At 49.3% G+C, this 14,916-nt stretch overlaps 2 protein-coding genes across 2 annotated transcripts in view; one reads left to right on the plus strand and one right to left on the minus strand.

Moving 5' to 3' along the window:
- The window catches only part of NPHS1 (NPHS1 adhesion molecule, nephrin), a 36,925-nt gene extending 33,576 nt beyond the window's left edge, over window positions 1-3,349 (plus strand). The window contains exons 23-25 of the mRNA XM_088671139.1: window positions 622-724; window positions 1,479-1,600; window positions 2,988-3,349. Of these exons, the coding sequence (XP_088527265.1) occupies window positions 622-724; window positions 1,479-1,600; window positions 2,988-3,116 (354 nt within the window). The 3' untranslated portion in view covers window positions 3,117-3,349. The remainder of the gene's footprint in view (window positions 1-621; window positions 725-1,478; window positions 1,601-2,987) is intronic.
- A 1,043-nt stretch (window positions 3,350-4,392) lies between these two features.
- Window positions 4,393-14,916, minus strand: part of NFKBID (NFKB inhibitor delta) — a 30,147-nt gene continuing 19,623 nt past the window's right edge. The window contains exons 7-12 of the mRNA XM_035120367.3: window positions 13,241-13,387; window positions 11,271-11,322; window positions 10,987-11,132; window positions 9,875-9,991; window positions 7,546-7,710; window positions 4,393-6,986 (exon numbers count right to left, since the gene is read on the minus strand). Of these exons, the coding sequence (XP_034976258.1) occupies window positions 6,921-6,986; window positions 7,546-7,710; window positions 9,875-9,991; window positions 10,987-11,132; window positions 11,271-11,322; window positions 13,241-13,387 (693 nt within the window). The 3' untranslated portion in view covers window positions 4,393-6,920. The remainder of the gene's footprint in view (window positions 6,987-7,545; window positions 7,711-9,874; window positions 9,992-10,986; window positions 11,133-11,270; window positions 11,323-13,240; window positions 13,388-14,916) is intronic.

The raw sequence follows: 14,916 nt of genomic DNA on the forward strand, positions 1-14,916 counted from the left end.
GGTAATTAAATGTATGAATCTTTGTTACCCACTTGTGTGGGTGTAAATTTAAAATATTTTACTTACAGATTCAAAGGTCTGTTTCATACGTTGTTCAATGCAGCGGCAAGGAGGACACAGGCAAAATACTGTTGGGTGGAAAATGCAGCAAGATAGTTTCATACTAAACATAGTCATCTCCCAATAGGCCAGCCTTCGCCAACCAGGTGCCCTCCAGATGTTTTGGACTACAACTCACATCAACCCAAGCCAGCATGGCAGTGCTGGCTGGGGCTAATGGGAATTGCAGTCCCAAAACATCCAGAGAGTATCAGGTTAGTGAAGGCTGTTGTAGACCATGGTTTCCAGACTCTCCACAATCAGGGTCAACCTTCATAGGAGGGCGAGAAATTTGATGTTGCTCTGGAAAAAAAATCACAGTAGACCTTCTTAGGATTTTGAGCTGCCAACAGGGAATCTGATAGAGGCCTTATCTAATGATTCCTAGTAAAAAATTGCCTAGTACCCAAGAAGTCCCCTATGTGAAGGTTAGATGGCTGGAAGCCACCAAGGGTGTGTGTCAATGGACCTATAGTCCTTTTTCCTGGGAACAGAGCTGGTTGGTTTGTTCTCTCTCTGCAGGGCAGCTCTCCCAAGACAACATCGACCAGCTCTGCGGCTACTGCAAGGCGCTGGTCCCGGCCAGGCCACCACACTGACAGCGAGATGGATGCTAGTGTTACAGGTAGGCAGATAGAATCATAGAGTTGGAAGAGACCACAAGGGCCATCCAGTCCAACTCCCTGCCAAGCAGGAAACACCATCAAAGCATTCTTGACATATGCCTGTCAAGCCTCTGCTTAAAGACCCCCCCCCAAAGAAGGAGACTCTACCACACTCCTTGGTAGCAAATTCCACTGCCGAACAGCTCTTACTGTCAGGAAGTTCTTCCTAATGTTTAGGTGGAATCTTCTTTCTTGTAGTTTGAATCCATTGCTCCGTGTCCGCTTCTCTGGAGCAGCAGAAAACAAGCTTTCTCCCTCCTCTATATGACATCCTTTTATATATGACATGTTATTTCTCCTCTGCCCTCTTTCCCCTCGAGGCCATAGTACCATAATCTGGAATCGCAGCAAATCCCAAATATCAGTGCTCTGTTTCAGCACTAGGGTCACATTCCCATCTGGGCAACTTTCCGTGGGCTATGTGTCAGTGGTGGGAGAAGCAGCACATTTAATTTCTGCTGCTGTACATGAGGCTACACACTCTCTTGCTGTCTTCATCCAAACAAGCAAGAGGAATGATCAGAGTTCAAGGATACATTCCAACCAGGCAAAATGCTCAGGGGGGGGGGAGAAGCAGGACCACTGAGAGGAGGGGCCTGGGGAGAAGTCCAAGGGCTGGGCATATGGCCCCCTATCCTTGCTCTTGAGGAACAATCTCAGGTCCCTGAAGGCAGGCTTCCTTCATCACTGCAGACCCCAATATTGCACCCACAGGGCTTGGTTCTCCAGGTCAGCACGAGTATGAGGAAGTGAGGCTGCCTCGGCAGTATGAAGAAATGAAGCCTCTGTATGAGAGATGGTACCCTCAGGAGGAACCGTGGATTTATGAGTATGCTGTGAGTACCTGGGGAAGAGGCTTAACGGTGGGGGCAGAGTCACAATGGACTCTCCTTCTGAACCACGTCCACAGGACTTGTCCCCTCTTGTATGTTTCATTGTGAGTCATGGATTCGCTTGTTTCCTCCACCTTCCTCATTTAAAAACAGACACCCAAAAGGAAGTCAGAGAGTGGCCCACCTTAGCCCCATAGTGTATATCATACAGGAAGATGCTTTGTATTGAGTTAGCTCCATGTAGCTCAGTGTTGTCTACACTGACTGGCAGCAGCTCACCAGGGTTTCAAGCAGGAGATTCTCCCAGCCCTATCTGGAGATTGAATTTGGGACCTTTCTACCAGCAACCAGATTTGCCCAATGAGAAGAGGAAGTAGACTGGCAGCTGCTGGACTGGTAGAAAAAAGGACCCCACAAACCTTTTTTCAGATTGAAAAACAAGTTCTGGAACATAGAAAGCTGCCTTATACTGAGTCAGACCAGTACTGCCTACTCTGACAGGCAGTGATTCATCTCAGGCAGGTCCTTTTAGCTGGGGTGCCAGGGTGGAGCCTGGGACCTTCTTCACGTAGAATAGTATAGCTCTGCCTCTGAGCTATAGCAGCCCTGCCTCCTTAGGAAGCTGCTTCAGACAGAGTCAGACCAATGATCCATCAACTCAGTATAGTCAGTGCAAGGAATGGGGAGCCTGGCGCCTTCTTGAGGTTGTTGGACTACAGATCCCATCATCCCTGATAATTGACCATGCCAGCTGGGGCTGATGGGAATTGCAGTCCAATAGCATCTGGAGGCCCACAAGTTCCCCATTCTTGGTCTACTACACTGACAGTCAGCCACTCTCGAGGCTTTCAAGCAGGAGTCTTGCCACGTCTTGCCTGGGGATGGCTGGGATTAGAATCCTAGAACTGGAAGGGACCATGAGAGTCATCTAGTCCAACCCCCTGCAATGCAGGATTCATTCGCCCAGTGTGGGGCTCTAACCCACAGCCCTGAGATTAAGAGCCTCACACTCTACCAACTGAGCTATCCCCAGGGATATTTTACCTGCTATATTTTTCTATTTTAGGATTGAACACACAAAGCAGATGCCCTGCCACCAAGCTGTGCCCTTTCTCATTAAAGGAATGGGGGCTGGGGCTTTGGCCTTGATAGATGAGGCCAGAATCCATTTAGCCCAGCTCTTGTTTGTCAACCTGGGCTAACCAGATGCAGGACATGTAGGCAATGGCCTCCTGCTGTTTGGCCTCAGTGGCTGGTGTTCAGAGGCAGAGTGCTTCCACACACGGCGGCTCCATTTAGTCAGAGTGGTGGTGAGTCATTGATACCTCTGGCCTCTACCCATTGGGAAACGGTAGGGAACCTCAGCAGGTCTTTCTTTCCTAATGTCTAGGGTGCTTATCAGCGAAGCAGAAGACCTGTGGATGGCTATGCGGAAGTGACACAGGTCTACGACCCTGTGGCAGATTTTCTGCCCCTGGATGGGGAGCTGCCTTTTGAGCAACGAGGGGAGCTGGTCTGAGCAAAAGCTGCAGCAAGGCTGCTTCTGATCTGTCACCCAGGATTCGAGTCCTTACTCAGCCATGAAGCTTTGCTGGGTGACCCCTTGGGCCAGGCATCGTCTCTCAGCCTAACCTACCTCACAGGGTTGTTGTGAGGATAAAATGAGGAGGGGGGGATAAAGAACCATGCACACCCACCGTGAACTCCTTGGAGGAAAGGTTGCAATAAATAAATCGACCATATATAAAGTGATTTGTTTGTTCGCTATGAATTTGGACACCTTGGAAGATACCGTAACCCTATTTTGGATGATGGCTCTGAGACCGGACAGCAGCTTTTTATCGATGTCTGGATACAATCAGGTGCCATTTTGAATCAAGATGGTGGACTGAAAAGAGACATGCTCAATATTGAGGGGGCCCAGTGTGAGTTGTGTGTGTGTGACCGATGCATTGTCCAGAGGAGGCCACTGCCACCATACCTGGCCTGAGGAGAGAAGGTGCCGCCCTACACATGCCCCCGTCTTCCTTGCTGCTCCTTGGCCCCCTCTACCACCTCCTCAGGGACATGCCACCTTCCTTTTCTTCCCCTGTAGCTTCCCCTTCCAGCAGCTATGGGGGGAATGGGGCAGCAGCAGTGCCACTTCAGCTCCCCTCAGCCTCCCCACACCCCAGAGGTACATTTCAGGAGGATAAGGCCCCACAGCCCTGACTGCTGCTCTCCAGCGGCAGTGGCTTCCTGCCTGACACGGCCCCTGCCTTGCTAGCAGCCTTAGTTGCTCCCTCCACAGACCCTTAGCCTGGCTCCTGGTATTCTTCAGTCGCGGAGAGCTGCCTCTTCCTCTTCCTCTTCCTCCCTGCGTTCGGCCTCCTCCACCCCCTCAACCTTGAGGGGACCCAGTCCCCTGCCAACAAATATTGAGGGGGACAAAGACACCTCGGCCCCATAGAGTTGGCACGCCCATTCAAACCTGCCCTGATTTCAACCACTGATTTCCAAGCTACACTGCGCTTTTGCTTTCTCCGGGTTCCTGAGAAGCGCCAGGTACATGGCTGCTAGCAAAATAAACAAATTGTCTGGGGCTTGGCTGTTTGGCATGAAGTCGCTTCTGATAGCAGACCTCAACCCTTCCCTCTCTTGTGTTTCTATTCCCTCTTTCCCTCGGTCGTGGGGCTGAGTGGTCCAAGGATGCTGGCAATGAGAGAAAAGCGGAGGCAGGCAAGCGCCAATGAGTTCACAGGTTCTGCACCAGGTCCAGAGTGTAGGCAGCGTGAGACGGAGACAGCGGAAAAGATTAAAAAGTGTGCTTCTTTATTGCCACAATTAGCTTGCTTCTGTTCCAATAACATATGGTTCATCATAAACCCTGGCATGTCCTTGCCTCCATTTAAATATTCCATTAACACAAGCTTGGCGTTTTTATCAAGCTGAACACAGAGGAGGGCATGTGAAAGGTTGCCAGAGAGAGAGAGAAGAGAGAGAGAGAGAGAGAGAGAGAGAGAGAGAGAGAGAGATGGGAATGGGGAGGGATAAACAAGATTATAGGAAGTTGCCTTCTACTGAGTCAGACCACTGAGTCTTTCCAGCTCAGTATTGTCTGCAGTGACTGACAGCAGCTCTGCAGGGTTTCAGGATGAATTTTTTTTAGCCCTCCACAGAGACGGACTCTAGGACCTTCTGCATGCAAAGGAGATGTCCTACCACTTTGCTGTTGGGAAGAGTTCCCTCCTAGTTAGTGAGCAGGGATAATTCTTGCAGCAGCTGAATCTGCAACAGTATTTTGCGGCAGAAGAAGCTGCAACTGCCAGAATTCTCCCTTTCTTCACAACAGTTAAGAAATTCCAGGGAGACTGGCAATTGCAGATGGGCTGATCTACTCATTTCGGTTTCTCTTCCCTCCCCACCCCAATCTGAAGTTGAGTTCTTTGCATTTCCGCATTAGTTTGCAGTTCATTCACATTTGAAGCTGGCGAATTAGGTTGGTTTGCCTTTAAATGCAAACTGGATCTGATTTCTCCTTACCCAGCAACAGGAGTCAAACTCCTCAAAGAGCTTTGGAGAGCAGGAATTGGTGGGACGGCATGGCTTAATAAGGCGAAACGGCCAAGAAATGGGATGGGTGGGGAGGATAGGAAAAGAAAGGGGAGGTGAGTTAATTTCCCCACTTTGTGGGGATACAAGCTGATGCAGTCATGGGGAGACAGAGAGAGAGAGAGAGAGAGAGAGAGAGAGAGAGAGAGAGAGAGAGAGAGAGAGAGAGAGAGAGAGAGACTGCTTCCTTGGCAATGAGCCAGAGATAAGAGTGTGAGCTACACAGAGCTCTCTCAATTAAGCCAGGGACCTGGCTACAGGTTTCTGCACACAGATGCTGTGAGCGGGTGCGTCACAGGCCGGAGCCTAAATCGAGAAAAAACACGCAGTGTTTATCCCCGCAGCTTAGAACTCGGAAGGCCCCCATCTTGCCTGAGGGCCTCCAGACCGATTCCAAGCGTCAGAGGGGCAGCACTGAAAAAGTGTGCATATTGTCATTTGCCTCAGGTTATTTTGAGGCGTAATTAAGTCGGCTGCCAACTTCATCTCCTGCGAGGGCACCTCTAACTTCTTAAAAGGGCAGTTCTCTACCACAACATTGTTTCAAGGCTGGCTTAAGTGCCGCAGCTCCTGCCTCGCCGCAGGGACTCATGGGAACTCTCATTTGGGTGAAGGAGCAGAGGCTCCTCTTAAAAGACCACTCACTGGAACTATAGTTCCAAGGGTTCCCCGGTTCTGGAGAGAGAAGGAACAACAATTAAGCCGGTTAATTTGGTAGAGAAATACCCGGAGGCGGGGGCAAGACACCCACAGCCCTCCAGATGTTGCTGAACTTCAAGTCCCATAATCCCTGATCTCTGGCCAGGCTGGACACCGCTCATGGAAGTGGTGATTCAGCAACATCTGGGTACCACCAGGTAGCCGCCCGTGTCCTAAGATTTGCACAGAAGGGATAATTTCGGCATTTGCGACTTGGAAGATCACTCCCATGCCACAGTTGCGAGAAGCCTCAACCAGTGGAATTTCCTTTCCCCCTTCTGTGCAATTCTTTGAATTAAAAAGTTACAGGAACTCTCTTAGGTTTTAAGACGTAGCATCAATAAGTGGATCACAACAGAGATGGCCTAAACAGCAACTCAGTTTCACCAAAGTAATTCCTCTGGCAAAGGCCAGCCCTTTTGATCCAAATTTTGCCAAAAACCAATATGGTTCAATTACAACGATCCATTTCACAGAAATGATACTTGCGGCAGCTAAGAGGATAGATAGAGAGGGGCAAACCTGGCAGCTGCCTCCCCCTCCCTTGCATGCAAGGATACCAAACAGGAGCACTTAGAACTCCAGTGGGGGAAGCAGCTGGTCGACAGGATTCACACTCAGAGCCTCAACCGTTTCCTTGCTGATGAGGGTGAGCCCAGTGGTGCTGGGTAGTGGTGAAAGAATACCTTTGTTCCCTGCCTGCTCACTAGCCTGAGGCTGCACGGATCCAGTGACAGTGGAGAAGGCAAAGCCCTCCACACTGCCAGCATTGCAGTGGATCACCTGTAGTGGGAGATAATCCGGCGTCACTGGGGATAGACTACTGGCCGGCATCAGCAAGGAAAGTCAGGCACACAACCCTCCCTATCCAATAAGTTAGTTAAATACAGGCAGCACAAGGCAAAGTTTCCTTGTCAAATAAGATAAAACAATATAAACAACAACGCCCCCCCCCAATTGACACTCCTTCACTTCCTGGGCGGCTGAAAAAGAGACGGTCTTCTGCTGAGGAGTGTAGCTTAACAGGAGGTCTTCATGGGAAAGAGGGGAGATGAGCTGGTCCAGGGCCCAAACGGCGGCTCCTAAGCAACAGGCGTAGCTGCAGAGGGAAGGAGACAACAATCATTCAAAGATGAAGGATAGCTATTCCTTCGCTAGCTGTCCTGATGCAGCTGGGGATGAACAGATCTGCCCATTTCGGTTTCTCCCAGCTTCTCATCCTTCCAGTCTTCAGTTCTCCACATTTTTGCAACAGTCTACTGATTTATTTTATTTTTTATTTTGCAACAAGTGCACTTGAAAATTCATCAGCTTCTTAGTGTGCATTTCTCCTAATGCAGACATGCCTGTAGGCGATTTTTATTCAGCGCACACATTTCTTCCCAAGCAATTTCCCCTAATGTCATGCATTTTTCCCCAGGGTACGTTAGTTCCTTTAATCACACACAAAAAATTATGCCTCCTTTTGTTTAGCATATGCATTTTTTGAGCAGGTTGGAGAACTCCATTGCAGAATTCGGAGAAGTGCGAATTTCTCAGGTCAGCTGCATTTTCAGCTGCGTGTTGCAAACTTGGTAGGTCCTGATGAAAATGCAAAGTGAACCAAATTTAGCTCCCCTTGCCCACTGTCACCAACCATAGATCTACCCCTAGCTGACCTGTTCTGTCGCTGGGCCTGGTGCCAACAGGTGAACTGGTTGTTCGTTCTCCAGGTTCCGCGCACTGGGATCAGCCCAGTGATGCAGCAGGAAGCGCACAATCTGCTCCTGAAAGGGGTGCCCATGCAGACCAGCGGCCATGTGCAAGGCGGTGTTCCCGTGGGCCTGAGGACAGAGATTTCCCCTCCAAGTTAGCCTGCATAATAGTCATTTATTGCAGATTTATTAACCCAAACTTACTTGAAGCAGTGTGCAATAAAATAAGACAAAATGCAAAAAGATTGCAAACTCAGCGATGCTAAAAGCAGTAAAGCAATTTCTACCATTGTGCAACTATTGTTTTTTTCCACATAAGCAACCGCTTCACACTTCGGAAAAGGCTTCTTAAAGAAAAAAAAATGTCTTCAATAGCCCCCTAATTGCTAAAAGGCTAGGTGTTTGCCAGATTTTGGCGGATAACTGATTCCAGGCGGCTGGAGCTGCAACACTAAAATCCTGGTCTCTAGGGCACACTCAGCTCATCTCTGGGGCATGTGGTACTCTCAGCAGTACCCCATCTGGGGAGTACAATTGCTGGACATGGATGTGTGGGTCGAGGCAGTTCCTCAGGTCCATTGCAGCTCTTTCCAAAGTTCCAGAAAATGCTGACGGACATGTCAGAGAATTCTGACGAAGAAAGAAATGGAATCAGAAATTGCCGATGTTCATTTCTTCATCCCATGGCCAGAATGAAACTCAGTTCAGTGAACACAATGGGCATTTGCTGTTTCCAGTTGCTTTCAGTCCTCCTCCTTAATTATCATCACCTGTTTAGCCTATCCCTTGTGTAATGATGTACATATATACTTCCTCCAAACACAGTAACTTTGGTTAGTTAATAAATGCTTAAGCCAAGAAAGAACTTAGCATAGGAGGTGTAAGTATTGATTCGCATATTAATTTTTTTCAGAAATTATATAATGAATGTTTAAATATTAATCAGGTTTTGGTTTATATCACCAGTGAATGCGTATATACTAAAACTTTAAGGGAGAATTTTCCGAAGAAAGAAATTTAACGTCGTAGCTTAAGCCAAGACGAGATGTAACATATGAATTGCAACTATTGCTTTTTGTACTTGTCTGTTTAGATATCAATTAGAAATTCTGTTCAAATGTTAATAAGGTTTGGTTTATATCACCAATGTATGTGTACAAATATATCAAAACCTTGAGACAGAATTTACGGAAGAAGCCCGAAACTCTTCATGGGCGAAATAGGTGACGAACGCTGGCACCCTGTCTAACTCTTGTGCGCAATACCGTTGAAACGTCGTTTGATCAATTTTACCTTCGTTGATATCTACAGGAGCCTGGCTTAAGGAACTCTAAAGACTGAAATTTCCTTTTGGACAAAATTTGTATGCGTTGCCTGTTTGTGGCTTCTGTAACAGTTTTTGTACATTTCTCTCTCTATTTTCGGATCATTAACATTAGATTTAGAACGTGGAATAGTGAGGTAGCTTTTTGTGTGCTGTCTTTGTGCTGCTTATTTCATATCGGTTCAGTCCACAAATGACATGTAATTGATTACATCGCCCCCCCCCAACTTGCATTGTGTTTCCTTTGCGTCCTGCAAGGCCGTGCTTTGGTTTCTGAATGTTTTGGAAATCGAATGGACTTCCAGAACAGATTCGACTTCCAAGGTACAACTGTACAGGGCAGAACAGAAAATGATAGCTTCTTACATCCCTGAGGAACAAGGCACCTCAGCAGCACACTTGTTTAACATGCCATTTCTCCCTCTCCTCTTTTAGCTGAACCTCTGTGCTACTCAGGATCAGTCCTGGGGAAGCTGGAGCAGCCTTTGGGCCATGGCAGCTGCAAATCACCTCCCCAATATCCCTCTTTGCTTTTCAAGGGAAGCATGCATTGGCATCAATAGCATAGAACTGCAGAGCTGGAAGGGTCCAACCCCCTGCAATGCAGGAACCTTTTTGCCCAACGTGAGGCTCGAACCCACGACCCTGCGATTAAGAGTCTCATGCTCCCCTCGCAATGCAAACTTTCCCTCTCCCTTTCCTAAGGTCCCAAAGCTGCGACTGACATAGATAAAAACCTGCATGCCAGCTGCTAAGGTCCAAATGACCTCACATGACATTTGATTCTCAGAGCTGGGCCCTCTGTTGCAAGGTGCTGAGCAAGCTTGATCCGCTCTCTGAGGACCACCAGTTCTACTCACCCTTCTGCCTTTCATGATACAAAAGAACAATGCCATAATGGGAAAAACTCCTTTCTATCCCCAGCCTTGGACAACAGCGCCCCCTAGCAGAGGAAACCCAGAAGCACACCTTCATATTGACAAAGTTCTGGAGTTCTCCTTCGGGCAGCTGGAGAAGGAACTGGATCAAAGGCAGGTTTGCAGCTTGGACGGCCAAATGCAGAATGGTTTTGCTGCTCTTCAGTTCCTAGAAAAGGGAGGAAACTGTCAGGAGGCCAGATGCTATCTCCAGAATGGGCTGGCCAAGCTTTCTTGGCTAATCACAAAAGAGAGTCTTATCTTTGAACCATTCTGGGTGGTAGAACATCTGCTTTGCATGCAGAAGATCCCAGGTTCAATCCCTGGCACCTCCAGGTAGGACTGGGAGAGAAATTCTAGAGAGCAGCTGCCTGCCAGTGTAGACAATATTGAATCAGATAAACAAACGGTCTGACTCAGGGTAAGGCGCTTTGCCAGTCCTGTTTAGAAGGCCTTCCACAATGTCAGTATGTCATAATGACAGTGGGAGAGCTTCAAGTGTATACGAGAAATCTAGATTTATGCAATTAAAGTGAATTAAAGCATTTTCTTGCCCTGGTGAAACAAATCCACTTTTTCTTTTTTCTTTTTAAAAAAGACTTTTTGCAGTTAGGAAAGTGATGAGGAAAGTCACCGAAAAGTGTGAGAGGAATTAATGGGGAAACACTAGCAAATGAAGAATGCTAATTGTTAAATAAATCAGAAGGAATTTCCAGGAAAAACACAGGTCGTAGTCCAGGCATCCCCAAACTTTGGCCCTCCAGATGTTTTGGACTACAATGCCCATCATCCCTGACCACTGGTCCTGTTAGCTAGGGATCATGGGAGTTGTAGGCCAAAACATCCGGAGGGCCAAAGTTTGGGGATGCCTGTCGTAGTCTAACCTCCGTGCAAGCTTTGTGCAAACAAATCAGGGTGAATGCTCAATAAACAGGCCATCTGGAGGATCGCAGAATACCCTAAGTGGTACACATTGCATGGTCACATTCTTCCCCACGATGGCAAGATCTATTTTTCTATTTTAATTTTGGCAACATTAGCCAAATTCTGCAAATGCTTTGCTATGTCTCCTTCTTTTGCTCTCTTTTTGGTGGCCACCTTGGTCTCCTGGCCTGGGGAGAAGGAACCCCTCCCCAGAGCCCGCCCACCCACCCACCCACCTACCTGGCTCTTGTAGTTGGCCCCGAGTTCGAGGAGCAAGCGAACACAGAGCAGGAAGTTCTGGAGCTGCTGCTGAGACAACGGATCCATGCTTTGGGACTGGAAGGCGGCATTGTGAGCTATGACAGCGCAATGCAAGGGGGTCAGACCTACCGGAATAGTACAGAAAGGGATGTCAAAGACTCCACACATCAGCAGTGTGTACCACCCCACCCCCACCCCAAATATTATGCATTCTCAACTTGAAACTGTTTCTGGGAATACACAGCACTCTCTGATCATCTTACCTTCAAAATTTCTGGCATCGACATTGACTGGGACACCAGTCACCATGACGGCCTGGGAAAGAATCCAGAAAAGAGGTTGTCATTCTGACATGTGCTTAGAACAGATCAAATCCCAACCTAACAAAAGCCCAGCAAGCAGATGTTGGCCACGGACTGAGTGGCTCTAACACCTAGCAGCTTCAACAGTATTTGTTGGAAAAGCAGAGAAAAGGGGCAGGAGGATGACTATACTGTAAATATATAGACCTTTCCCCTGCTGTAGTGTCTATTGCATCACAGCCTGTTTCATTGTGTTTTAAAGGTACTGTATGCCATAGCTGCCAAGTCTCCTGTTTTTCGCGGGAAACCCCCTTATTTTAAACTGTTTCCCGCTGGCAGCCCGGATTGGAAAAAATCCCGTAAATCCAGATTTCCGACCTGCCAGGGGGGTTCCATTTTGGGTCCTGGTGCCGCCAGATTTCCGGTGCACAGACATGGGTAGCGCTGCACCGGAAGTCGCTTCTGCGCGACATGCGTAGAAGCAACTTTCGATGCCGCGCTATCCATGTATGGGCACCAGAAATCGGGTGGCGCCGGTGCCGGAAGGGCAAGACATGCGTAGGAGTGACTTCCGGTGCCGTACCACTGCTGATCCCGCATTTTTCAGTGGGAGACTTGGCAGCTATGCTGTAAGCTGCCTCAAGAACATCAGTTGGTAGGCAGGCTATAAATACTCCTAAATGAATAAATAGTATTTTATTGGATACCCATTGTCCATGCGTGGAGATCAAGTGATGGGGGGAGCATTGGCCTGTTGTATTTGTGTGTGCTATCGTGCTGCTAACATTTGCAGGAGTATAAAAAGGAACAAATGACGGAAACACTGCTGTAATTTGAACTCTGCGATGAGGCACCATGAGGTCCAGCTCCCACCAACCCCAACTATTGGCTCTGTTGGCTCATGGGAGTTGCAGTTGGTGGTGGCTGGGTGCTCTGAGGGAATGGCCCGACTGCTGCCCTTGAGCTTTTGCCACCTGAGGCAATTGCCTCACTTTGCCTGATGATAGGGCTGGCCCGGCCTTGCTAGCAGAGATGGGGACCATAGGCAGTTGGCCTTATACAGAATCAGGCCATTAATATTGTCTGCAGTGATTGCCAGAGGCTCTCCAGAATTCCAGACAGGGTATATTTCCAACAGGGGTGTAGCTAGCTGCTCTGGCACCCGGAGCAGCGGGGGTGGGGCGAGCCACGCACGGGGACGCAAGCCCCACACTTCTGTTTTGGGCAGCGTGGGGGCCCGAGCCACCGCATCACTCCCAGGAGAGACATGTGGCTCGGGCGCGCTGCAGGCCAGGCCTCGTGGTAAGTGCTGCCCCCTGTGGTGTACCATTTTGTCACCCCCTCAAAGATGACCCCTGGGTCGGACCGCACCCCCCCGAACCCCCTTCCTACGCCCCTGATTTCCCAGCCCTACTGGGCATAGCTGCCAAGTCTTCCGTTTTTCGTGGGAAACCCCCGGATTTTAATCCATTTCCCGCTGGTCTCCCGAATTGAAAAAAATCCTGGAAATCCCCCGGATTTTCTACCTGCCAGGGAGGCTCCATTTTGGGTGCTGGCGCAGCCCGGTTTCCAGTGCCCAGACATGGGTAGTGCGGCGCCGGAAGTCGCTTCTACAGATGTCCGGAAATGCGTAGAAGCGACTTCCGGTGCCGCTCCGCCCATGCCTGGGCACTGGAAATCGGGTAGAGCGGCACCGGAAGTCGCTTCCACGCATGTCCAGAAGTTGCCACACCGCTGCTGATCCCACATTTTTCAGCGGGAGACTTGGCAGGTATGCTACTGGGAGATGCCTGGGATTGAACCAGAGACCTTCTGCATGCAAGGCAGGTGCTCTACCACTGAGCTATGCCCTTCCCCTGTGGCTCTCCAGGTATTGTTGGATAGCGACTCCCAGCATTCTTCAATGTTGGCCATGCAATAGGGACACTCACCTCAATGACACTGGGCAGCCCATAGGTGGCGCCAAGGTGCAGCACAGTCTGCCCCTTCTGGTCTGCAGCATTGGCATCCGCTCCCAGCACAATCAGGTCCTTCACGATCCCAGGCTGATTTGCTGCAGCCGCCACTAGCAACGGAGTCTGGGTGCACAGAGAGGAATAGCAGTGAGTGGCTGTGGCTGGGAGTGGCAGAGCAAAGCCTTACCAGGCTCCTGGTTCTAGGCAGCTATCCAGGGCAGCAGTTAATAGGTGACAGGCAGCAGTTGACAGAAGGGAGCATTTGCTACTTCAATGCATATACACCAGGGCGTGCAACGCCTGTTTCAGCCTGAGGTCCACATTTCCTTTTGGGCAACCTCCTGAGGGCCACATGCCAATGGTGCACGGGGCCATAGGCAAAAGTAGGTGGAGCAATGAATGCAAATATCACCTTTGTAGCGTAGGCTAAGTTTCTGCACACCCGTCCCCCATCCCAGCAAACAAGAAGCATTAGTGGACTGCAAGGTGTCACAGGGGAGCTGGACAGGAGGCACATTTAGTGACGAGCAGAGAGAAACAAGGCCATGCAGCGGATTCCAGCTAGCAATGCTTTTTATTAGCATTAAAACAGAAACACGCAGAGATTCGTGATGCGTACTCCTTCAAAGTGAGCTGTTGCCCACAGTGTCTTGCTCCTCCCATCTAGTCTATTTTCTACATTGGGTTCTGAGCACAATTCAAAGTGTTGGTGCTGACCTTTAAAGCCCTAAACGGCCTCGGACCAGTATAACTGAAGGAGCGTCTCCACCCCCATCGTTCAGCCCAGACACTGAGGTCCAGCGCCGAGGGCCTTGTGGCGGTTCCCTCACTGTGAGAAGCAAAACTACAGGGAACCAGGCAGAGGGCCTTCTTGGTAGTGGCGCCCGCCCTGTGGAATGCCCTCCCATCAGATGTCAAGGAAATAAATAACTATCTGACTTTTAGAAGACATCTGAAGGCAGCCCTGATTAGGGAAGTTTTTAATGTTTGATGTTTTATCACATGATGATGATGATGGTGGTGGTGGTGGTGATGATGTTGGGAGCCACCCAGGGTGACTGGGGAAACCCAGCCAGTTAGGCGGTGTGTGTGTGTGTGTGTGTGTGTGTGTGTGTGTGTGTGTGTGTGTGTGAGGTCCCTCCCTCCTTCTGCCTACAGCAAGTCCCAAGGGACCCTCTCTGTTTCTGCTCAGTTTTCTGTTCTGTTACGTGGAGCAATCGTCTTGTTTTAGGGGTGGGAATTGGAGCTGGCAGACTTTCAACAGACACACTTTCAGCTGGTGTTGCCTCTATTAAGTCTGACTCCTGTCTTTGCTCAAGGCTGGTGCATCTGCTTGCTTGTCCCTGTTCCTCACCCTCCAATATTCCCTGCTTCTACTCATCCTCTGGGGTTTGTCGTGTCTCCCACCACCAAGAAAAAAAAATCACCCAGGGTGCAAAGCTGGAAGTGCAGGCTGGGGAGATTTCTGAGGGACAGACAAAAATGTCTGAAGGGCTGCATTTGGGCCCCAAGCCTTCAGTTCCCCACCCTGAGGTACACTCTTATTCCTCGGGAACAGCTCGACACACACAAAAAAAGACTGTGAACTGGCCTGGAGTCTTGAACATCTCAAGAGGCAGACATGACAAAGTAACTTCAAGTGCTTCAAGAAA

This window comes from Zootoca vivipara, chromosome 6 (assembly GCF_965207765.1).
Source record: "Zootoca vivipara chromosome 6, rZooViv2.hap1.1, whole genome shotgun sequence".
NCBI lineage: Eukaryota > Metazoa > Chordata > Lepidosauria > Squamata > Lacertidae > Zootoca > Zootoca vivipara.